The following is a 25988-nucleotide window of genomic DNA, read 5'->3' as shown; positions in this document are numbered from 1 at the left end:
CCATGGATCTGGGATGAGATGTGAGCACCTGTTTGTTTCTTCTTCAGGCTCTCGGACAGTTCCAGTTGACAGCCAGGATTGAGAAGCACTGGATCTAGCAGATACTATTTGTGATTTCTTAAAGCAATGAGATGCACTCATTTGTCCTGTTACTCTCAAATTGCAGGTTGTATTGTAAGACATATGTATGGAGCAGGAATCAAAGGTAGTCATGGGTTGCAGACTTAGGTGACTTCTGACTCTTTTTGTGTTCTGCCAAATAGGATTAATAATAGTACTTACCTCATAGTTTTTCAAGGTTCATGAGATGTGTTGTGTGTAAAGTTCTTAGTACAATTTCTAGCGAACAGTAGAAACTCAATTATTTAAAAAATACTATTTAAATAATTATTTATTATATGAATAATTTATTTATATTTTAATAACGTGCAGCAGATCACAGTAGAGTAGTGGCTTTGGAATCAGTCATTTTTGTTTTAGTGTGGGCTCTGTAACTTTCTAGGTCTGGTACCTTAAGTGAATTACTAATTTCTCTGAACCTCAGGCCTCCTGTCTGTAAAAAAAAATAAATAGGTGGGTGCAGTTACTGATATGGAAAAGTGATTAAAACAAGGTGCTCAGTAAGGTGTTGCCACCTTCCCTTTCATTCCATTCCCTTAGCACATCACAAAGCAGTAGAAAAATATAATTTCGAGAACATCATTAAGTTTGCTGTGGCCAGTCTATGTTGAGGAGACAAATGCCTTTGGGGTTGTGGCTGACTGTTGGGAGCACATCCCTCAGAGACCTGAGGAAATGGTCATGGGCCTGAATTGTGACCAGAGCTTCAGAAAGAGAGCCATGGTGCCCTGCCCTGCACCTCCATTTTGGCAGTCTTCCCTAATGCACTTTTGTCTCCAGTTTGCATTATGCCTAACTTGTGATGACTGTGTAATACTGGAGCCAACATGCTGGCTGGGATTCTGCCCTTTTAACCATGTCAAGCTTTGATTGAGCTCTAAGTGTATCCTGGGGCTTACAAACAACGCACAGTCTTAGAGCTCTACTTGACAGCCTACTAGATCATACCCTTTATTGTTTTAGGATATAGTCCTCTTTTAACATGTGTTCTCCAGTTATTTAGGAAGCTGTGTAGTTTCCTAGGATTGTAAGAAATCTATGTAAACTTATTCCACTTTAATATCTTCATGTTCTACTTGATCACCCGGAATGGGAAAAGAACAATGGCTGAAGGTGGCAGAACGTTGTATCATAAACAAAATTCTGAAGTTATTAATAAATTTGGTAGTTCTTGTTGGTTCTTGTTTGTAATAGATCAGGTCACATTTCTGTGCTGATTGAAGTGATTCAGTCTTTCTCCTTTAATTTCTCTTCCCTTTGTAGCCTAAGTACTTTAACTCAATGTAAGGCGAGTATTAAGGCATATCTTTTAAGAGCATGTAACAAATGTGCCTTAACTCTATTATATAGTTGAGCAAGATATTGTCAGTGACTCTGGAATGAGTTCCATGCTTGATTCATAGACCAATGAAGCTCATATGACCCAGCTTCATAGACTATTATAGTGGAACTTTAATGGACACCTAATCTGAAAAAGAAAAGGTAACATGATTGCTAACCAATTATCCTTTTGAGTTATGCCATTATTTTTGTCTGGAAGTTCATTTGTGAATATTAAAGGGTTGCAATTTTCTAATACATGTTTAAAATATGTGGTTTGCCTAGAATCATTTAGGGAATCATTTTTCATGGTTCATTAAAATGGAAAGGAGAAATAAATTTGAATTAAAATCTAATTTCATTTGTATTGTTACTAGTCTTCTCTCTATGGTATGTATGTGTCTTTCACGAAAGAATCTTTGCATCTAGCTTAAGTAGTTCTAGGAAGTTGGGAATAAGGGGGAAAAAGAGTCATCATCTCATCTTGGCATTATACTTATGAGATATTATGGTACGAACCATTTAAAAGAGGACACCCTGCATCAGTTGGACTATCTATTCAGGATTGCAGAGTAAATTGATAGGAAATCAGGATTAAGAAAGAGAATTCATGGATTTAAAAGTGTTGTTTAGATCCTGTGTCTTCTTATAAATGAATTGCTAAATGAGGGATGATATCTTATCCATATGTTTGTTTCTGGAAGCTCCCAGAGTACCTGGCAAGGAGCTCAGTAGGTGCTTCATAAAAGTGGAATGAATGGGAGTTGCCATAGGAGTGATTAGCTGAAGCCCTGGAATGCTGAGAGGAGACAGAAAACCAAGGGATTCGAAGATGGGAGGAAAGCAGCTAGTAATGGTATGTTAGGGCACACATAGTGAAATGGAGAGGAATAAATGCTTCAACGCCAACTTGGGATACTCTCTAAGTATCATCTCCCAGGGTGCTCTGAGAGCAATGCATGAGGTGAGCAGGACAGTGATTCTCAGGCTCCTGTAATTCAGCCGGTGGTGTTGCCCTGGTAAATTATATAACAATCCTTTCCCAGTGTCTATTTAAAATGAGATAATGGAGGGGCTATTCCTCCATGTTCTTTTCTCTTTAAATCTTTGAGTACTTGTTATTTTTGGTCAATACGAACAACAAACATAAGAGGTCTCTAAAATAGTACAGAGTTATGGTAGTTATTTTAGGATTAACGAATTGTGCTTTACAGAGTTCTACAGAGAGCTCTGCGGCTTCGCGGAGCTCAGCTGAGTCTGAGAGCTGCCATCCTAGGGTGTTCATGAAACAAAGCTCCCCTGGGGCAAGGAGGGCGAGGGCTTCACAGGAGTTCCTGACAGCAAATCTGGCTATTGTGATCTGTAAAAGGCAGTTCTTGTTAGGTTGCTCTTGTTGGGTCCCTGTGGGCTGCGAGTTTATCAAGCACTGTTATCCAGTCAGCATGGAAGAACCTCTTGGCTTTATTTAGTCACCTTACCTGTCTTTTGAAACAAGCCATCCATGGGGAAGTTTCTGTGGAGTGAAATTGTGTGAGTGTAACAATAGTGTTGAGACAGCCTGATTTAGGTTGGCAGAGAGAAAGGAAGTGGTTTGCTTTCTCTTGTAAAGTGCACCTTCCCAGTTCTTTAGAACTTATTTCCACCTAAAAGCTTTCTTTTAACCTAGATCATGTGAAGTAGTTGCTTTTCTGAGCTGTTTCAGGCAATTAGGTGAGTAATAAACATGGTCAGTTCTGACCTGCCATTTTGATTTGTAAAATTCTGTTTAGGAAAAAAAAGGTCACTTAGCATGATGACTCATCTTGCTAAATTATAAATTTGATGAATATAAATTATAAATGTGGTGCATACACAAATTTTAAATTGTTCAGTGTATCAATAAATGAACACATTACCTAGGCTCAGGCAACAGAAGGTCCAAAGGGCCCATTGCGAGTGTATATACTAGACCAGAAGGGGAGGGATAGAAGTTTTATTTTAATACATGGAAATTAAAAATGGCCTGTCTACCTTATAGATTTCATTTTCTTTGAAGCCATTGCAAATTTTTAGCAGAGTGTACCAATTGACATTTCTGGATAAAGAACCCGTATAATCATTTTAGTTTAATTAGAAGATAAGTAGCATGGGAGCCATGTGGAGTGGGGAAGAGGCAGAATGGGAATATTCTGTCATGAAGTTTGATGGAAAGTTCAAATGCTGGAAAGCCATGACTGGCAGGGTGTGTTTTGTAAATTGAGCAAATGTTTCTAAGAAGTGGAGGCAGAAGACTAAAAACTATAGGATTTCAGAAGACGGCAAGCCTTGGAATAGAGGTATAAAGAGCTTTTAAACATAGGTTAGAAGCTCAGTAAATGTTAGTTTCGCTGTTCTTTTTCCTATGCTGCACTGGAACATGATAATAGTTTTCTATTGTGCTTGAGCATATGTGGGTGCTGGTGTGTTGTTTCCTGGATTGTTAGGTACGAAAAATTAGCTCCTACGATTCCAATCATTCAGTGAATTCTAAACGAATATAGAGATATAAATATCTATAAACAAATGAATAGAAAAGCAAACATTTTTGTGCAAAGTTATGTGCTAGATGCTGTGAAAGCAAAGCAATATAAACTGCCAGGGATTATTAGGGGCAATGCACACACTGAGGGCCAGCAATGCAGGGCACCCAGGAGCTGCTCCGTGAATAGTACAGGAGATGAAGAGCTCCAAAGAGGGACGAACCCCAGTGTACTGGGGCAGGTGGGAGGGAGGCGCTTCCCCCAGGAGGTGACTGCTCAAGCTTGGGCTTCAAAGTATGGCAGAATTCAGGGAGTGTCAGGGAAGATGCAGGGCTTTCCAGTGTGGAGAATGGTGTGAGTGGAGGCCGGTATGAGGGGCAGGTCCTTCTGAAGAGTAGATCTAAAGAGGCTATGTAGGGAGGTGGAGGGAGATACTAGAAGCCTGTTGGAGGCAGACTCTGGTGGGCACAAGAGGCAGGCTGGGGGCTTTGGACTGATTTGGACAAGTAACAAGAGACCCCCTATAAGTTGAGGGGGTGATTTGGGAACATTTGTTTAGTTGAGGTTTGGAGGGTGGCTTGAAGAGGCATGACTAGAGGTCAGGCAAATCTGTTGAGGAGCTGAAGCAGCAGTTCAGGTGTGTGGTGATGAAAGCCCAAGGGAGACTGGTGGAAGTAGAAATGAAAGGGAAGGAGAAATGGAATCGAAATCACAGTGAGAATAAAGGTCCAAGTACGAAAACATCCTACTCTTTCTATTGCACTTAATAAAGTTGTACCTTCTATAGACTGGGTGCCATTAAATGAATGAAGTTGGAATGAATGTTGATCAGATACTTATGCTGAATGAGAATCAGAACATTAATCCTCTGTGGCCCATGACTTGAGATTTCAGCACAGTTGTTGGCTTGGACTATGACTGGGCCTGTGCCTGTTGCATATTTTGTGCCCTTATGATACAAAGATTTCTGTTTGATTCTAATTTTTCCCCTTTTCTTTCTTTTAAAATAGACTCTATCAAGAAGAATTTCCAATCCATACCTCGAGCACACATCTTCCCAGGTATGATTCTTTTCTCTCTACTGTGTTTCTAAAGCAATGATTCACATATCCCCATGTAGCATTCTCTCCTGACAGCTATTCCCTTTGCTCCTGATCATGCCACCTCCTTCACCTGGGAATGACACAACCAAAGATGTTGGAAATGCTCTGATAATTGTATCATGGTGCAAGATGATCACTATATAGGAAAAAAACTATTTTTCCCATTTTCCAAGTCCTTTACATGAATGCGTTGTCAATATGGCAGAGTTCATATATAGTAAAAATATTTTCAATTTTCTGTATTGATAGAAGTGCTATATTTTAAAAATAATGGATTTTTACACAGAAAACTGCAGAAAACTGTACAAAAAGGGATCACTTATAGTTATTTAATAGTATGCTCATTGAATATCCCTGAATTCTCATTGAAAAAAGATGGGGATGCCTTCATTTTATTGTGTTAAAGAATCAGTTGATAAAGCGTTGTGTTTTTTAGAATAACAGGAGACTGTGAACTTTGTGAGGTCATGATTTTTTTATCTTGTTCACTACTATATCTCAGCATCTAAAAGGGGGCCTAATAGCTACTTATTAAATGTTTTTTGAATGACTGGGTAAATGAACATTGATACCCTGTCAGGACTTGTTAATTAAGTGTCAGCTGACTTGTATCTCTTTTATGGTGACACTTTCTGTTATCTGGCTTTTTCAAGTTTTTTTTAAAAATAGTTTTAACATGTTACAAATAAATCATTTTGTCCTCATTTTCTTATCAAGTTGTCTTCAGGAGGTGACAACAGGAAAATTAAAGAAGTATAAGGATGGAGTTGACACGTGGGTCAAGTCATAGTCAATACATCATCAATTTGTTTACTTTGAGAGAAAATACAAAATGTTTTGAAGGTACAAAGTTTTGTAGGTGCAAAAAGAATTCACCAAGAAATGAGTAACAGATGTAAATATGCACCCCCAATATATATTACTTTTTATGGACCTTTACTTATGAAGACAATTTAATTTCATTTAGCATCCTTTGTGAAGCAGCATTGCACTGTGGAGGAAGGTGCCAATTATAGACAAAAGAGGTAGTATATAAAGTGGGACACAGATCCTCCAAGAGTCAGAGATGCATATTGGTGAGTTAGAAGATGAAAAAAAGAAGTTAAGTGAAATTTTTATCTGCTAGCTGGAATCATGAAATAGATGAAACTAGGATGCTTGGAATTAATCATGAACTCTGCAGCTGAGTGAAGCTTAAAAGCAGAGCAGACAGCAGCCTGCTATCAAATTTTTGTCATGGCACAAGATGTTCAGTAGATAAGAAAAAATTATTTTCTCATCTTCCAAGACCTTTACTTGAATGTAGTATCAATATGGCAGAGTTAATATATATTCTTCAGTTTGCTGTACTGATAGAAACACTGTTTTTTAAAAACAGATATTATACCCTGAAAGCTATGTGCAAAAGGAGATTATAGTGAGACTACTTAGCATTTGGAAAATAGTTACTGTAGCTTAATAGCATAAGTGGACCAATAACAAAAATAAAATAGGTAGTTGTAGGGCCTGTAGCTATGTAGGCTAAAATATGAGTGTTTTAATCTTAGGGACTTTGTCATGATTTTTGATACTTTGTATGCTATGGACAGCTCACAGATTGTCACATTATTGTCCTAAATTTACAGTGAATGTTTGTCGTTTCCATTTAGATTTATGGAGAGAATTCTTCTTGTGCAGGAAGAGCACTGAGGAATATTATTATTGTTCAGGCAGCTGACCTGATAAAGGACAGAGTGAACCTCAAGGGATTTTACAGGTAACACAGTTTCCTAACACCTTGTCAAAGATTCCCTTTGAGAGAAAACCCCAAAATGTGTTAAAACCATAACCTTGATCACAGAGAGATGGGCTGTATCGGTCGAAGGAGGGTTGGTTTGCTCAAAGTGTCTATTTGGCATACTGGTGGTGGCTGTTCTCTTAGTTAAGCTTAGCTGAGTGTTTGTTGACAGTTGGACTTCTGTTTTGGAAGCTGATGTGGAATCCCAGCCCCAAGTGCAGATGAGCTCCTGGGAGAGTCACTTACTTTCTCTGAGATGTGATATTTTGTAATATTTTTACTGGGCATGTGCTGGGCTGGGACTTCAGTAAACATAGGTCCCCTCTCCAGGGACCTCATCTAGGTTCAGCAAGGACTCTCTGGAGGTCCATGGGAGCTTCTGCTCTAACTCTTCAAATGAGGTGTGCCACTTGCTTGGGTGCTGCAAGAAGCAGGGGGCAGGCAGGCACAGGGATGGTGTTTCTCTGCCTTGGCTAGTGAATAAGGCAGAGGTATTAGGATAAATGGATGGACTGGTCAATTCCACATACAGCATGGTCACTTGGAAACCTTGAAACACATGTTTTCATTTCATGCAGCCATTAAAAAAAATCAAAAGTGAATTATCAGCTTTTTATTTTGCCAAGTAGAGGTAATAAACCACACAAAACCATGCCAGAAGAAATAACAGAAACAAAAAGAGGAAAAACCACTACCATTTATTATCATTGTTCATTCTTATTGGAATGAGATTGCAATGCCATGAAGAATAGAAAGAGTACTCAGAATAAATGATATCCAAAAATTAGGAAAGATTCTCAGAATAACGGGTGTTTCTTTAAAGTATCTAAATTTAACTTGATCAGAAACTCATTACAATATTCTTGTTTTTTTCCATTTGCCACAAATAGGAAAAATTTCATAGTCTCAGCCCTGGATTTCAGGGATAATGATTCCCAACCTATTTCAGGAAGAAGACCCTCTTTTTTTGATGCATAAATTCCATAGAGTAAAATGCATAAATCTTAAGGGTACAGCTTGATGAATTTTTAATTATTATACACACTTACATAACTATTATCCATATCAAGATATAGAAGACTTTCCTACCCCAGGTAATTCCTTCACACCCCTTCCCAGTCAGTAACTATCCTATGCCACCAGCTTCTTTCTCATCAAAAACTTGGCAGAATCTGTATTCTTGGGCACCACTGAGCAACTACACAGTGCAGGTGGTAGAACTACAATGAATTAACAATTTCAAACCCCATAATTAATTAATTATAATAGTATTTACATAAGTTTTAAACAATATGACATAAGTTAAATATGATCTCTTCTGTTAACAAACACTGCTTTTGTTTATGTGGACTGATAAACCTCTTGAAAACAATGTCTGAGGTCTCCCCTCCATCCCTTCCTCCCATAAGGGATTCAGAAACCACAGTCTGTGAAGCACTGGCTCAGACCCCAGGCCAAGTGGACATGAGGAGAGGATATGCTGGTCATTGAGCTGTTTCCTGTGGAACCTCTTCTTCTTTTTTAATAAATGATGTTACCAACTTTAGACACATCTGATTTGTGTTTTGTTTTTTCATACTAAAACTGTATGTCTAAGTTTTTGGGTCTAGTTATGAACAGGCTCCTGGGATTCATTTTAGCTGCCACGTAAGGCTGTGTGTGAGATCTCTGATCATTCTCAGTTTGTTCTTTTATGTGGTCTCCATGGAATAGATTGAAAAAGAAATTGGGAGCTGTACATTAATTAATTCATGGAAAAGAGCCATCCATCCAAGGTGGAACATATTTAGGGTTTAGTGGGAGTAGAATGGGGAGAGACCATGTGTTGCACTATTTCAAATTCTCAGTGCTCAGGCCAGAATCTCCTGTCTTTTATAATTTAAGGACTGATTAATTCTCTGGTTTTAAAGATAAAGTGTGAGTATGATTGCCTAGGATGGATAATTTTCATTGGTCTGGTAGTAAATTGAGGTAAAGTGTTCCCTAGGTACCACATGAGAATTACTTTCAAACCTTTGAAATGTTTTCTATTCCTTTATTCTATGGGAAAAATCATATAGGTTTCTGAGACTTCAAATAAGTCTCTAAATACCATTACCCCCTTTACATTCGAGGTTAGGGTTCTGTCTGTCATACCATGAATTAGTTGGTAAAAATGTAACTGGACACAGAAGGAGGCCAGGATAAATCAAATTTCCAACTGCAACAAGTGGGATGTTTTGTTAGATGTAAATGTTTTGTTACAGCAATCACATTGACCTCCTAGCTAATCACCTCCATATCACAGAGTTCCTACCTAATATTGCAACTGTAGTTGGATCTACATGTACCTGAACAGTTTCTGTATTCAGCACAAGAATGAAAATATACTGGGAATAAGAACTGCTGTCAGTATTCAGACTGCTCCCTTCCAACCATCTCTTTTCTTCCTCATTGCTCTCCCCAAGTCCGGTGGATTTAGGGACCTTTACTGGATCACTGCAGACCTGGTCAGCAAGTCAGGGGAATATGAGCTAAATGCAAGAGAAGTTCACCTCATTTTGTTTGCTTTGTTGGTATTCGTAGTGGTGTTTGTCTTTATACTTAGTGGTGCACGTGGATTGCTAAAAGGGATTGGAAACATAACTTGATAAAGTTGAGGGTGGGGGCTGGAAAGAGATCGTGTGCAACTGAAACAGCAGCTTGCTTTGTGGGGGCCAGTTATTAACTAAGTTGTCACGGCAGTCCTGTATTTTAGCATATCCACTCTGCCCGCCCCCCAAACAGGGAGCCTTTCCCAGTGAGAAGGCAGAGCTGGGGACCAGGGCTTTGTGGCCACCAGCATCATGTGGGCCCACCTAGCCGAACTGCATCAGGAGCTGCACAATTAGCAAAATCCCCCACATCTTTTGCTTTAATCCTAAACACAGTTTTGAGAAGCCCAGGTCTAAGAAGCATCTTCTCTCTCACCTATGATCAAACAAACATACTCATGCATGGAGCCACCTTTTGTAGTTTGGAACTTTAGTTTGTTAGTAAATGGTTGTGTACTATTCCAGGTGATGTCAGACACTGAGAGGAGACTTGAGGGGGCTGTATTGTTCCGAGAATAAGGATTAAGATGAGACAGTATTTAATCCAGGTAATAAAATTGCTTTACAAGCCCAAAGATGCTGGCTAACCGACAGCGGTGTTGAGGAATTAATTAACACTTTGAGCCTTTAACTTGAAAGGTGTCCTATAGAATTAGAAGTTAATATTGATTGTTTGGTCTAATTGCCACTTTTATTGCAATCTAGTTTCTCATTTTGTTTCCAAAGACATCCATTTATTTGATTGTTAATCTTTGTAATGTCTTAATACTAAACTGCAACTCAGTGTGTCTGGTATTGGCTTAACTGCCTTTGAGAATCTTTTGAATAGTGACATTTCATCAAAAAAAGTGAAGTGACACTTCATCAAAAGCTACAAACTTTGTCCAAAGGTCTCAGCAGAAAAGTTCACTACCCTATTTTCCTTCATTCTAGAAAATGTAGCACCTCAGATCATTTCTTCATATTGTTAGTTATTGTGTAATTTCTTGATTTTATGACTATACCAATCACAAGAGACAGGCAATATTTTTCTGCTTTAGGAATACAAATATACATTGACATATTTTGGTCCTTAAATACAAAATGTAGAAAATATAACTACTTGCATGATAGATGTTTTTAAAAAAATATTTTGGTGATTTTTTTTCATAAAGGAGAGTGGGTTTCAATGAAATTTCTGCAAGTGAAAATCTTTCATTTCAGAAAGTTTCTTCAGAAAGTTATGAGGCTAATAAAGATGGAAAAAGTAAGTGAAATACTGCTTATACAGATTGGAGGTATTTGAATACAGTTGTGTATTTTAAGACAAATTACAACGAATATTGTGTGTGTGTGTGTGTGTGTGTGTGTGTGTGTGTGTGTGTGTGTGTGATTAGTGGAATCCATCACACATGTGGGTTTTTGGGTTTATGATCTAGGTTACTTAACTAGATTGCTTAGATTATAATGAAAAGATTAATAGTCAAATTTATTTGAGACAAATTTTAAGTTAATGTGTTTGAAGAGTAGGAAACACAACTATACTATTCACTGTGGTCCCAACTTTTTCTAATCATTTTGTAATTATTTTGTTATCAAAGAGAACATAGATAAAAAATCTATAGATAAATTATAAAAATTACAGGTAAAAATCTGTGAACGGTTGAACCAAAGTTTATCACCAACAACTTGAGACACTTGTCTTACCAAGGCAGAAACATTATCTTTATATAAAGGACTGCTACATACATGTCCTTCATTTATTCAAATATATGTATTTTGAGAACTTACTGTATACCTGGACTGTTCTAGTTTTTGGGGTTTAATAATGAGCTTTACATAGTCCCTATTCTCCTGGAAATCATTCTAAAGTGAGGAAAGCCGATATTATTCATTTGTAAAGATTTATAATTACTGAATGATAGGTGATTTGAAGAAGTATAAGAGGATATGATTCTAAGTTTCCTCAAGGAAATGATATTTGAGCTGAAATCTGAAAGATGTGTAGAGGCACATGTCATTTACTCTTGTTGTTGTTTATTATTCTGAATTGCTTGTTTAAAAAGTAAGTACATGAAAGGAATGGTATTAAATACCAAATTTTTAGCAAATGAGTGGCAACAACGTCTCACTGTAAATGGCTTTGCTTTTGTCCAGGAAAAGCTGTGTTGGATCAGAACTGGTAGACTGGCTTCTAGAACACTGCCCTTTTGTCCAATGCAGATCTATGGCCATAGGGGTCTGGCAGCTCCTATTGGATATGGGAATTATGTCATCAGGTTAGTATTACATGTTTTGAAGGCACAGAACCATTATTTTATTAAATTACCAGATCAAAATGTACTTGATTTTCTGGAGGATGTTATAATCTAGATGGAAATTGTTTTAGCAGGTAAGTATTTGCATTCTCTCTTAATTTATAAATAAATATGACAGGTCATCTTTTGATTGCTATTGCTCACACCTTTTATAAAAATGACTAAGTACTTATTGATTCACGGACTACTACCTATAAGAGTTTTTCCTTTACCTCCTCCCTTCTCTACTCAAAATGCTGCTCACAATTTTTTAAAAATCAGTGACATCTTAAGTTGCTCTTAATCTGTTATTTATTTTGCTATACTTAGAATAATCATCAGAAACTGATTTTACGAGTAGAATGTGTATGCCATTTTAAGTAATCATGAGCAGAGATATGACCTATGAAAATAAGCTGTTTAAACAGAACAGAAAATTGATGTTAACTAGCTACTAAAGTAGTTGGTGGATGTTTCTTTGCTTAGTGGAGCCTGGGGAATTGAAGAAGTAGAAGTCAAGCAATCTGGATTTTTTGCCTCCATCACACAGGTGCTGGTTGGTCAATGGGAAGCCCTTTTTTTTTTTCCTGTAGGTAATAAATATTGAGGGTCAGAGAAAAAGGTTCAGAAAGGCATAGCCCAAGTCTCACCGTGAAAGAGTAATACAGATGGGGTTGTGGCTGAAATCTTAGTGCGTCAATAATACCTAGCATTTGATACTCTTATGTAGGAAATCAGTTAACTGTCTTTGAGGAAAGTTATTGTCAGCCTGCTTGTGAGGTTCAGTTTTCCAGTTAGCAAAACATTTCGTGTTAATATGTTTTGGGAAAATCTCCAGTTCTCGATTCCTTTTGAAACTTGGGTTTCCCAACTTGATAGTGTTGACATTTTGTGGCAGATAATTCCTAATTGTGAGAGGCTGCCTTGTATGTGATAGGATGTTCAGCAGCATCCCTTTCTTCTGCCTACCAGATGCCAGGCACCCCCTACTTGTAACAACCAAAAATGTCTCTGAACAATGCCAAACTTCCCCTGGGGGCACAATTGCTCCAGTTGAGAACTGCTGATCTAAAACTTGTCGTACTGTATTTGTGTACCAGTTAAAGTAACTAATGTATTAGTTTGCTTTGGGACACTAAAAAAAAATTTCTCCCCACCGTTAGAATTGCTATAGACTTCACCTGTCCCTGAAGCAGAATTATAAAATGCATGTGAATATGCTGGCCAAAGCATCAAGTAATAAAAAACACGTTGGTCAGTAAGTCCTTGTTAATTCAATGGGATTGTGAACATGATTGGACTTAGAATATGCAATTATAGCCCTGTCCCTGGCTTCTACCTAATAATTAGTAATGCTTTCAATTTATTATTTGGTTTATGACTCTTCAAATAATATGCTTTAAAAAACTGATCTTCACCTTTTATTTGTTTCCAACAGTGGACCAGAACTTATACTTTCAAGATACCTATGTGTTCTATCAGTTTTCATCTGATGAATGTAGCTACTTGTACTGTGAATTTGAAAGAGAAGAAGAATGGCAAAACGGTGTCAAACTTTTACTGCAACTTGTGCCTCTCATTCCTGCCAGACCTGGCATCTGTGAGCTGTAAGTAGAGGTTATTTTGTTCCATTGTAAAATTACTCTCACGTAGGGAATATTTACTGTGCGCTGTTCTTTAAGATCATCATCTCCCTTAAGAGGCAGTTGTTCTCTTCCCATTTCTCAGATGCAAGTTCAGAAAGGTAAAATAAATTGCTGAAAATTAAATCCAGATAATTAGAGTCTGAACTGGTGTTTAAATCCCAGAAATCCATGCCTCTCCAGCTGCACCACTCTGCTTCTAATTTAATCATCACTATATGAGTAGATTATCTAAATTAGGTTTAAACATGATTTGCTTACGTTGGAGTAAAATAACTGACATATTATCCACTATCCAAGTCGTGACTTTCCTAAGAAAGAGCCCAGTGGACATTTCTGAAAATAAAATCTAGAAAGAACATTTGGCAAATTAAGATGTATGAATCATTATCACATGAAGATGCTGAATCACTATATGATAAAAATGAATTAAAAATCATTAGAGAAAGTTTGGGAACAGGACTTGAGTCATGATGTGGTGATTCTGACATGCCTTTGTTTGCCCAGAGCATTAATGACAAGCATATTCTAGTGTAATGAATTGCAGCTTGAAGATTTCAGCTAGTAACTTTGACACATTCAGTTTTCAATACTGTTGACTCTGTTCTGTGAGATTAGCAGGGCAAGTCGTATTACCCTCCTCTCATGGGTAAGAAAGTGGGTTCAATACCTGCAAACCTAACAAAGATGAATTACTCTTGTTAGAAAATGACAGTTAATACTGAACAGTTAACACAGGCTTTTATAAAAGAAATGTGTTAGAATATTAATGAGACACTGTGCTAATAGGTTGATTGTACAGAACACAGTTTATGTCAGGAATGATCTAAATGCTTCATATTCATTATCTCATTTTCAGATGAATTATATAAGACAGTTACTATTATAATCCCTATTTTACAAGTGAGGAAACTGAGGCATAGAGGACAGGTAATCTGTCCAAGGTCACACAAGTGGTGAGTAGAGTGTTAGGGTTTGAAGCCATGTCTGTCTAGCTCTACTACACATGATTTTAACACCTGCTAGAGTGTGTTCACAGGAGTTATGGGGGTCATTCTAGCTTCTCCTTCTCAGACTTATAAACAGAAAGTATAAAAATGTTAGACTGACTCTGAAGTGGCTATGAATTCACCACCAGCACTGTTGATAGAGGACCTTGCAGTGATAAAGCAAAATTTTGCTATAATCCATCACTCGGCCTAAGTGTAGAAAATGTTCTTCAGTGAAAAATGCTTTTAATATAGGTCAGAAGTTTCCTGAGGAAAGTCAAGGAGCATTTCAATAAATAATAAGATTTCTAAGAAGGAGTGATATGCTTTTTAAGCTCAAGTGGCTGTGACTTGCTTGACTCTGTGGGACTGGCAATCCCTAGCAATTCTTTTAACCACTTCCTGTCCTCAATGCAAGATGGAAGTATGCGCAATCCCGTGGGCCTACCCAGCTTAATGGGGCACAAGAGCAGCTGAAATAAACTTGCAGTATTCGCAATAAACTCATGATTTAGTTCAACTCTGTTCTCTGAATTGGAAAACAGATAGGAGTGCCAGTGAGCGCGATGACCTTGTAGGGAAACCATGAGTCTACTCTAGGTTCTAAAAGTGAAAATACTTTAAAATTTGGTTCCAAATGTTAATTTCAAATTACTTGCATTCTTTTGTCACACCAATCACTGAACACAAATGTCAAGCCTCTGGAGTTGAGAATCACTGTCACATGCCTTGTGTGGCAGCAGATTTTTTCTGTTTGTGTGAATATGCACTTTGGGAGTGGTTATTCCTCTGGGAGCTGTAGATCTGTCTGTCCCATATTATAAATAAGTACTAACTATAAAAAGATATTAAACCACTGCAAGTCTTTTCTGGAGAGAGAGAGGAAAATATATATATATATATATTTATATATATATATATTAGAGTTATAAGCAAACCTGTAAGCTATGGTAAAATGTTTTTAGCCAAATTTTGGAAAGTGAAGGTTTAGGTTATCCAGACTTGGAATAAACTATGGTCAGAGAAAAGATGCTCAGGGACATTGCCCTCTTTCATTTGTGCTATCACAGCCCTTCCTATGGTTCAGTGCGTAAGACCCTATCAAATTCTGCTCAAATCTGTTGATCTCCACTCTTTCTAACACTCATGCCACACCCATTTATTCTCTCATGCCCCTGTGGTGCCCTGTTCTTTCCTTTGCCTCTTTCCTTGTCAAATTCAACCCACCCCTCAAGGGGGAGCCCAAGTCCTACCTTGACCACAAAGCTTCCATTATGTCTCCAGTCCATATTGGTCTTCTTTCAGTAACTTACTACCCTTGCTGTTTGCATAAAAAAATTTTCCATTCTTCTACGCCATTGTTAGCCTTATGTTATTCTTTCTACCTTCCTATCCATTCATTTTATCCATTCATTTTTTCCTCTGAAATGCCCTCTGATATCCTTTTAATCCATTAACTGACATTGTCTGCTCATGAGCTGAAAGCCCAGTCCTGTGGTCCTTTTAATAAAACCCTTTTGAGATTTGAAGGCTAAGGTCTTCAAATGTGGATCTTATTAAGTTCCTCTAATTTGCAGTCTTTTCTCTAAGTCTCTTTAAAATTATTTGAGGAAGCCACTTAATGTCTGTATGTAAACACAATTCTGTTCTGTACAAATACATTTTTAAAAGAAAAAAGTAGATTCTTTTTTTCCATTAAAAAAATATTGTTGAAACCAGGAAGGAACATGGAACTAATACAGGTTTCTAGGCTAATTTGAGGAAGCAGAATTCCTATTCTATATAAAATAACCTTTATATCCAAACTGAGTATGTAATTTGAAAGAAGTGAGTGATTTGGTTGTTAAGAGTACAATCTCTGGGGGGAAAACTAATAGTCACAGTATCTTGTTCAAACTGAAAGCCAAGTCATGTTATCTAGAATGTACTTTTTTTCTAACTTTTTTTTAATGGGGTTTGGGGTGGTTAGGAATGCTGAAGTAACAGTGTAGGGAAAGGTAATCTAATAATTCCTTCAGTACTAATAAAACAGTTCTCTGTAACACTAACTCACTTGAGAATTTAGGCTGTGAGGAAGCTTGGCTATTTTAATTCAACCACAATTATAGCAGCTCCCAGCTTGCCAGGGATGGGAGTGGTAGTGTTCTGAATACACCGAGTCCATGAACCTTGACTACATAAAACCATATTCTACCCATTACAGGGCAGTTAACATTTGTGCTGCTATTAAAGGAGCTGTAGAGGATTGCTAAAATTTAACTCATGCTACACTGAGACAGATAAAGGAAAAAGTAACTTTGTTTTTCTCTAAGCAATCTGTTATTGTCTATATGAGCCTCTCCCACTGGACAGCCAGAGAGAAGGAAGAGAAAGAAGCTTTATAATTGTAGTCTAATTCAATAAGAGTATTCTAAAAATGTAATTTTAAAAGTTCCTTTTGTTAGCTGTTCAGCATGTTTCGTTAAAAAGGTTCAGTCTGTCTGCACCCTCTCTGCTCCTCAGCAGTATAGCCTCTGGGTATGTGGTGGGGAGTGTGGCCTCTTGGCTCCTGTCATGACGAGCCCTTTCCCACCCCACCAATCTTGCCCCATGGATGGGCAGCCAGTTCCCTAGTGACCCTTGAGGTAGAACTGGGGTGTTCTTCTGGCATTTGCTGTGGAGCCTGGGGCTGGGTAAGTGGGGTCTGTCTCTCGGCCTGATCAGTGCCTGTTGGTCCTGCCTGGCTGACATGCCCTCCTGGAGGTCTGCTCACATTACTGGTGCTCCTGAAGTCTGTCTGCAGCTTTCACAGACATCCCATTCAGTCACTTGACTTCTGCTAAAACAGCTCCCTCTCATTGCATCCCAACTTGACTTTTCCTGATTTCTAGTATTTTTTTTTTTTTTTAAAGAAAAGCCCTATTCATTGTTGTTACTATTTTTGAGCAGTGTACTTAATTGGATGGCATGCTAACCTTCATATTCCTTACCAACCAACTGTAGGGAAGTTCAGTCCAGTGGGTTAAGATGAATTTCTTAGCATTCATGATTCCATACTCTAGACAGAGAAGCAGAGGGGGGCTTGAGAGGTGGAACTTTGTATACAGCAGGAAGTTAGGAAGACTGGTGGCATGTTGAGGCAGAACAAGACAGTTTGACGTGGCTGGAGGAATGGGTCACAGCCAGTGAAACTGAGACTTTGAGAGGGTGGGGAGCAAGGCTCAGGTTGTTGCACAGAGTCTGAAAATCCTTAGGGAAGCCATGTATGATCTCTACATTGAATATTAGCTATATATAGATGTTGCTGCTCAAATAAATAAAAACTCTTTGTTAGTTGAATTCACTGTAACATTTTTGTCATGTATTTACTTAACCAACATATACAGAGTTTATGGGTCTGTGATCTGTTTCTGTTAAAGGGGTCTCCCTACCTAGAAAGTGGGGAAGAACTGGCTCAGTTTTACTAAGCTGCCCTAGCAGTGGCAATAAAAATGGAAATAGTGGTAAAGTTAACACTTACATAGCACTTACCATGTACAAAGCATCATTCTGAACATTTTACATATAAAGATTCATTTAATGCTTACAACAACAGTTTGAAGTTATTGTTCCAGTTATACAGATGAGAGAACCGAAGTAAGACAGGTTATATAACTTGCCAAAGGGACAGGCCTCTGCTTGGTGGCAGCAGTGTACAGTGAAGGTGAGCATGGAAATGACTTCAGTGATGGTGTTTTCCAACATGATGCTTCCAAAAATAAAGGGGTATAATCTTAGATCTACTGAAGCAGGAGTGAGATGGAGAAAGGAGAGATGGGTATCGGTATTTTTTATAAAGTTCTGAAAGTGAGGCTAATATACACAAAGTTTAAAATCTGTTCTATAAAGTTAGCCTTACAGAAAGATCTCTGTTAAATGATAGGCAACATGAAAGTTAATGTAATCAGAGCTTCAATTACTGCATAAAGAAGCCAGATTAATATTATTAGGACATAAACAAGATTTTATTGCCACTTGGCTGACACTTCTGAAATTCTATAAATTTAGCATCTTAAACATTTGTATCTGGAAGGGATTTCCTAGATAATTGGATTTCCTTTTCTTAATTTTTAGGTAAAGTAAAAGATTAGGGAGCAGAGGGTCTTGGAAAAGACAACCGCTTGTCATGAATACTTTATTGAGAGACTTATTCAACAGGTGTTTGCTGAACATCAGGTTTTTGTAAAGTACTCTGCTTGGCCCTGTAAGGGATATGACCATATGTAAGTAATGTAAGGGCTTTTATGAGGCCAGCATTATTATGACAAACTTCAGAAAAAGAAAATGAATGTAAACACAAAAATCTTTCTCAACACATAGTAAATGGGATCCAGCAATATATAAAAATGAAATACATCATGAAAAAGGGGAGTTTATCTCAGGAATACAAGAAAGGTTCAATATTTGAAAATCAAATGTAATTTACCAGATTCACTCTAAAAAAGAAAAACTGTATGATAAGCTCCATAGATGCATAAAAAGCATTTGAAAAAATTCAATATCCATGCATAATAAAAATTCTCAGAAAACTAGGACTGTAAGGGAACTTCCTCAATCTGATAAACCCTATAGCTAACATCATACCTAACAGTGAAGGGCTGAATGCTTTTCCACTGAATGCTCCAAGATTGGGAGCAAAGCTAATACATCTTCTCTTACTATTTCTCTTCAATACTAGCCAGCTCAGTAAGGCAAGATAAAGAAATAAAAGGTATAAAGATTAGAAGAAAAAAAGTAGAGCCATCTCTCTGTTTTTACATGATAGATGACATCATAGTATATGTAGGAAATCCCAAGGAATCTGCAAAAAACCTATGAAAACTAGTAAGTGGGTTTAGCAAGGGAAGATACAAGGTCAGAAGGGACAAGCTCAATATACAAAATACAATTATATTTTTATGTAGAAATACTATGAAAACTTATGAAATACTGTGAAAAACACTATGAAATACTTAGGTATAAATCTAAGAAAATGTGTGCAAGAGCATATGTCAAACACTTTGCACGTCTCATGAAAAAAATCAAAGAAGACTTAACTAGAGAATCTATCCATGTTCATGGATTGGAAGTCTCAGTATTATTAAGATGTTAATTCTCTCCAAACTGATCTATCTTCTCAATGGCAGTTGTCTCCTGATCTGTTGGCCTCACCATACACCTGCATAATAATACAACCTACGTTTGGAAATACTGGCCTCTACATAGGCAGCGCCCTGGAGCTCAGTCTTCCAGTCATATATTTAATATCAACTCCACAGTGATGACTCCCAAAATTCAGGTCTCTTTCCCCCCTTAGCCACGCCACACTACCCTGTCACCACCACTCCCTTTAGCCTCCTTTTCCCACCTAACTTTTCCTTTTCTACCTGATACGTATAAGCAACATGAGAAATCCCTAGCCATCCATAATTTCTGAAATGGTGCTGGATTAACATCTTCTAATTGTGGAGATCAACTTTAGGTCTGCCATTCCTATATTCCAAACCCAACCTTTGTATTCCTGACTTTTCCTAATTAGATTCTCATTTTAGGGTCTTTGGAGAGGAGGAAATACTGGACGAGTAAGCAAACATGTTTTTAGTACTTCTTAAAAACATTTTTCATGATGGAACTTGGCATACGTTTTGTATTAGGATCATAGGTGAAGAAAATTTCCATTTATCACTTTAAGTTGTTTGTGAAAAAAAAAGCTATGAAATCAGCTGGTCTTAGGCTTGTTATTACTCATCACCCCCTCTCCCATGGAAACACTAAGTTCTTCAAAATTTCCATTGTTTACAGACAAGGCTTAATCCAGGTGTGGGAACAGATTGCTTATCTTCAACAGAGTACATCAATATTTAGTATTACAGGAATTTTAAGAAAAATTGAACTTTTAGGTCTTTTTGTGCTAGCATTTGAAATGTAGCTGTATAATTAAATATTAAGCATTAATCCCCAAATCTTCAATATAAAAAGTGAAAAAGATATCAATAATAACTAATTTTACCCAATTTTAGATGAATATGTAACTATATACCCTGAACCCTTAATGAAACCTGACATTTAAAATTTATTACTGTTTGGTGAATTTCTTTAAGTGTATCATTTTTATATCTAGATAGAAGCATATCTAGTAGCCTGGTACTATGAAAAATTGTCTTCTCTTTGAGAAGGTTAAACAGGTGTTTGTATTCATTATATCAAAGATCTCAGGAAAAATCCAATTCTCATTCTTCCACTATCCCACCTTTTCTTTTTATCATAGGAATTTGCTTTGTTAAGCAGAACAGATCTGTTCAGAATATAGATGTTATGGGAAGCTACAGATGGGGCAGTACTTGAGTGTCATATGGCACCATCTTCATCCTCTTGGGGCCAGTAGGTATTAGATGTGGTAGAGATTGAGTCTGTGCCCCTTGAAGAGCATTCTCTCTTCTGGCGTCTAGGACTTGCTGGCAATGATTTCTAAGGGAGAAAAATTTCAAATCTGGCCCAGGAAATAATTCTGAAAGAGGAAGTTCCTGAATAGCCTTCTCTGCCTGACAGTCTGCAGGTATGGAACAGGGGCTGTGGGTCCCAGCCTTCCTTAGAGACTTCTTGTTCCTACTTTCTCAGTCTCTCACCCTGTTGGCTCTTCTCCTTCAGTAAACAAATGGTTCAGTCAATCATAATAAGAAACCAAACTTCTGTTTGATTTTATATCTTGTAGTTACTTCTCCATCCATCTCATTTGCTCCATCCATCTCCTGTTGCTGTTATTTGACTTTACAGCCAAAGTTCATGGCCTTCAGCATAAAACCAAAACTTGAGCAGTAGGAGACAAGGCCCTGACTGGTCTGGCTTTGGCTTTATCTCTAGCCATTTCCTGCTTCCTTGTCCTGGAAATCCTGCACAGTTCCAGGGTCACTCCTTATCCTTTATCACCTTGGATGTAACTTTTCCCAAGATGCCTCTGACAATCACAGATCAGGCAAGGTGACTCTCACTTGTGTTAGCAGAGTATCTTAGAGATAAATTTTGCTGAACCCAATGAATATTTTTTTCATATATGTGCATGCTGTGCATCTCCTAGTTATTGTGGGATCATGCTTGAAAGATTTCTTTATAGCTTCTCTTGGTTCTGATTTATTCCACACCCTAGAATTTCATCAGCCTCTAGTGGAGGTAGTCTGAAGCCCACCCAAACAGTTGTGTTTCCCTCAAGTCCCTCCAAACCACATGGGACACAGCAGGTCAACATCAGCTTGGCTTCTGGGGATGACCGTGGGAGGTAATGGACAGACTTGCCTGACATCCCCCAGGACCATCCTCTCCCCTGTCAGAATTCTGATTTGGAGAACAGTGTGTTTTCCACCCTCATTAAGTCCTAATCTAGAATAACTTTGTTTAATGTGAAGGTTGATGTGTGGTATATGTGTAGAAGGCACTCAGAAACAAATGAAAGCCCCTGGGATGTCAGTAAGAGCATTTTACCTGAAAGCTGACTGAAGACACATCTCGTGTTGTTGGGTTCCTCTGTAATTGTGCAGTAGGCCTGTGCCCAGTATAATGCTGGCTCAAGGGTGCCTGAAAGGTTGTGAATAACACCTCTGCTTGGTTGGCATATGCCAAATTATGTGCATTTTTCACTTCTTGAACTACTTGACTCTAAATATTTGTCTGTTTTATGGATGCATTTAACATACTTCCTGTAGGAACAATGTTGTGCGTAGTGGTAGCTCTTGGCAGCCCACATATGCTATTCAGTACTGCCACAGATAGATAGACAGTATTCATGCATTTGAAAGTTGCATCAATAGACAAATGTAAAATGATATTATCTGGGTAATATTTCTGTAAGAAAATACTTCCAGCTGTCCACCATGAAATACCTCGTAACCTCTTCTATTGTTGAAAAGGAAGTAGAATTCTCCAACCCTCTATATGGGGGGCCTTGATTAGTCTTGAATCTTGAGGTACAAATGTTTTGGTCACTGCTTAAGGAGTGTGAGTTTTACTCTTATATAGAAGGCTTATGGCAAGCTTTATTTAAAAAAAAAACTTTATTGGAATAATCTCAAACCTATTCTGCTAATTCTCATGAAAGAATTCTTACTAAGAGAATTCTGGGAACCCCTGAAGGGATACCAGTTAAATCCAGGTTGCAAGAAATTATGCTGGGCCTGCCTGGTATGAAATGAATTACATTGCCCAGATAATGGCTCCTGTGTACTGCCACCTAAAGCTCTTCATTGGAACTCAGCACCATGTGACTGTTTAGTCCCCTCTGAGCTGGGAGTTTGAGTTGGGAGACCTTCTCAGGTGGGGAACTTCCTGCTTCTCTGTTGCAATCGGAATTGTCAAACAAGTGGTGAGGTTGTAAACTAAGTCTGCACTAATTATATCTTAGGGGAAGATGAAGAAGTGGGGTAATCATTGTGTTGCTGTTATTTTATTAAGATACTTTCAAAGTTAACAGCTCTTTGGTATTTGATATAAGAAAGTCTCTCTTATTGGATGTTAAGGACTAGAAGTTCATTGAAAGGAAGTACTACTGCAGGGAGCTGGGATAGTGATGGAATGGCTAAGGGAAATAATTCTTGAGTATAAGCAGGGTCTTTGAGTTGAACTGACTGTGGATAACACTAATATCTTGTGCAGGGGTTCATAGAAGAACATTCTTTGAAGTTTAAGTTACTCAGTTAATTTATTCAACAAGTATTTATTGAATGCCCTATTACTAGATTGTTTCTAAGTGTTGGGAATATGACCTTGAACAAAACAGAAAGAAATCTCTACTTTCATGGAGCCTACAGTCCAATAGGGGAGGGTAATTTTATAAAACAGATTTGTGTTGGTTTAAAGTAGAAAAACTTGATGAAGAAAACTTGATGATAAAATAGGAAATGAAGGATGTAGATATGAGTCAGGAAAGCCCTCTCCAAAAAGTTGACAGAGACTTGAAGGATGTGGGGAAAACAGCAGTGTGGATGTCTGAGAGCAGTGTTCTAGATCAAGGGGACAGCCAGTGCAAAGGCCCAAGGCACAATTCTTATTCAAGGCAAACAAGTGTGGCTGGAGCCTAGTGAAAAGAGTGAGAGATGTCAGCCACTGTAAAGACTTGGCTTTGTAATAAGGGAGTTGGGGAGTCATTTCAGGATTTTGAACAGAGGAGAGACATGATCTAGTTTACATATTAATAAGACCACTCTTATTCCTGGGTCCAGGTAAGAGATTCTGTGGCTGGGACAACAGTGGTGATAGTACAGGTGGTAAAAGTGGTAAATGGGTGATACACCTTGGAGGTAGAGCCAGCAGAATTCCAGGATAGATACAGTGTAGAGTATAAGAGAGCAGGGGTCAAGGATGGCTTCCAGCTGGAAGGGTGGGTTGCCATTATTTAAGATAAAGAAGACTGTAGGGAGGGCAGGGGTTTGTTTTGTTTTCAGTGGGGGTTGGGTCGAATGAAAATGTGTCCTGTGAGTTGCTTAGGGGAACAAGACTAGAGGACCCCAGGCTTTAGCCATTCCTGTGTCCCCACAATGGCAGCCTTCAATATTGTAGACCTCTCAAACTTATAAAGACCTTTACCCCAGCAATAGGACTCAGCACTTTTTCTTGGAGAATTACTGGGTCTGGCTTGGGTTGTTGGTACACAGAGACCTTGAGAAGCAGCCCCGGGAATTCATAGAGGGCAGTGCCTGTTGGACCAGAGCTTCCTGCTGGCAGGAACCCTCGGGGATGGGTCTTCCTTCCTGGGGCCACTCCTTTTCTCTTCTCTGTCTTAGGTTATTTGTCACTGCCGTTACCTGCTGGGTCCAGCCAGGGTTTCTTTGCTTCCCTTTGCTAACCACTGCAAGCCACACTGAAAGCTTCCGTCCTCCTCTCTTGTTCACTGAGCAGCACAGCCCCCCTAAATAATAATAGAAAAATATGCAAGCATGACAATTGGTTCTTTTCTTTATTCTCCCTTGCCCTGTTTCACTATCTATTTGTAAGAACTTTGTCCTCACTGGGTTGCACTGATGTGTATTTACATACAAAAAATAATCAGAATTCATCTATCTCATTTTGTAAAAAAAAATTGCTGGGGAATGAGAGTCTGGCATTTCTGGACATTTTGGCACAGTTGGGGAGGGGCTACTGGAATGAGGAGGCAGGAGAGTCGTTAGGTGTTACCCTTCTCTCTTCTCCTTTTTCAAGCTCTCCCAGTGTCTGCCTGCTGCCCCCAGTCCTGCTCCCAAGAACCTCCTTTATGCCAGACAATTTGCAGGTGCCTGATGGTGCAGGGGGGATGGGGCACATTAGCAGGAAAGGAAGAGTATTTGTGAATTCTCGAGCTTTCGGTAGGCAATGGGATTATTATCCCAGAAGGCTTGGAGATGAGCAGGACCAGATAGGGGTTTTAGGAAGTTGATCCTGGTTTCTATAGGAGACTGGGCACTGGAGAAGCCAGAGATGAAGAAGTTGGTTAGAAGGTGGTTAAAATAATCTGTGCAAGAGAAGGTGAGGGCCTAGACTATTAGTGAGGCTTGACAGGGAGGGAACAAAGGAAAGCAGAGGCTGAGGATGGGGAGTGAGGAGGCCCTGTGACTGGCAGAGGTGGGTGGTGCAGGAGGGAGGGACTGGCCACAGGGTGACCATGGAAACAGTGAGGGCAGGGGGTGAGAGGAGGTCAGTGCAAGTTATGTGAGTTTGAGGAGCCTGTAAGATCCCCACTTGGGTGAAAATAAAGTTCCTGGAATTGCCACCTAGAGCCACTTTGAAAACAAATGGAAAAACAAGGTGAGCTTGGGGGAGATTCTGGGGCTGGAGAAAGACTTGGAAAGTTCTGGGCATGAAGTATGGTGAGTGAGGTGATGAAAATGGGATATGGGCTTCAGGGCAGCTTTCAGGAGAACATCTCTTTGTCTTTCTTACATGTATTTCCTTTGGAAACATTTTTGTCAAGGCACGTTTGTGCTGGAAGAATGATGAAAGGTAGTTTTGCTTTTGAGCAGGGAGTAAATTATTTGTCACTAACCCAGCAGCTGCTCAGCCATTACTCATGAAATTGCCATTATCAGTCACATACACAGAGCTTCCCTTGGAATTTTGAGTTCCTTTAGCAGTTTGCAGAAAATACATTCATGACAGAATCTGTGCCAGTGTGATATACCCTGTGCCCATTACCTAATCCTTCAGGTATCCGCTGGGGTCTGAGAAACAGGAGATGGCACGACCTGCCTGAGCCTCACTACAGACACACACAGAGCATCAGAGCCCTTGTTTGGTGCTCTTGCATCTAGGGTGTTTGACTCTACATTTCCTGTTAGATTTGTTCAGTTACCTCAGCTTAATCAGATAAACCTGGTTTGGTGACAGGTTATAATGGGTTGCAAATCTCTTCGCAGTGTAACTTCTTGTCTATGGAAACCTTGTGAATAGAAAATTTTAATAATCAAGCTCACTTTGAAATACTCATTATCAAGGTAATTTGCTTTTTTGGGAATATGGTTAAGTTATAATACTTAGATCCCACTGTTGTGATTGGTCAGATTATCATTTATTTTTCAAACACTTTGCTGCACAAGTAATTTGGCAATATCGGCACTACTTCATACCTGTACTGTGCAATTCTCGTAAAGGCAGTAGTTTGTAATTCATTGCTCTGATTTAAAGGGAATGGCCTTTTTCTTGTAAAAGGGTTTAATAACATTTATAGAAACAG

The 25988-nt window shown here is 38.6% G+C and overlaps 1 protein-coding gene across 2 annotated transcripts in view; it reads left to right on the top strand.

Moving 5' to 3' along the window:
- Positions 1-25988, top strand: part of RAPGEF5 (Rap guanine nucleotide exchange factor 5) — a 217906-nt gene that overhangs the window by 30248 nt on the left and 161670 nt on the right. For both annotated transcript variants that reach the window (XM_036877421.2, XM_036877411.2), the window contains exons 2-5: positions 4949-4999; positions 6691-6797; positions 11528-11649; positions 13106-13274. In XM_036877421.2, the coding sequence (XP_036733316.2) occupies positions 4949-4999; positions 6691-6797; positions 11528-11649; positions 13106-13274 (449 nt within the window). The remainder of the gene's footprint in view (positions 1-4948; positions 5000-6690; positions 6798-11527; positions 11650-13105; positions 13275-25988) is intronic.

Source organism: Manis pentadactyla, chromosome 7 (assembly GCF_030020395.1).
Source record: "Manis pentadactyla isolate mManPen7 chromosome 7, mManPen7.hap1, whole genome shotgun sequence".
NCBI lineage: Eukaryota > Metazoa > Chordata > Mammalia > Pholidota > Manidae > Manis > Manis pentadactyla.
Note: the sequence above shows the minus strand (reverse complement) of the source record. Positions and strands in the feature narration are given on the sequence as shown.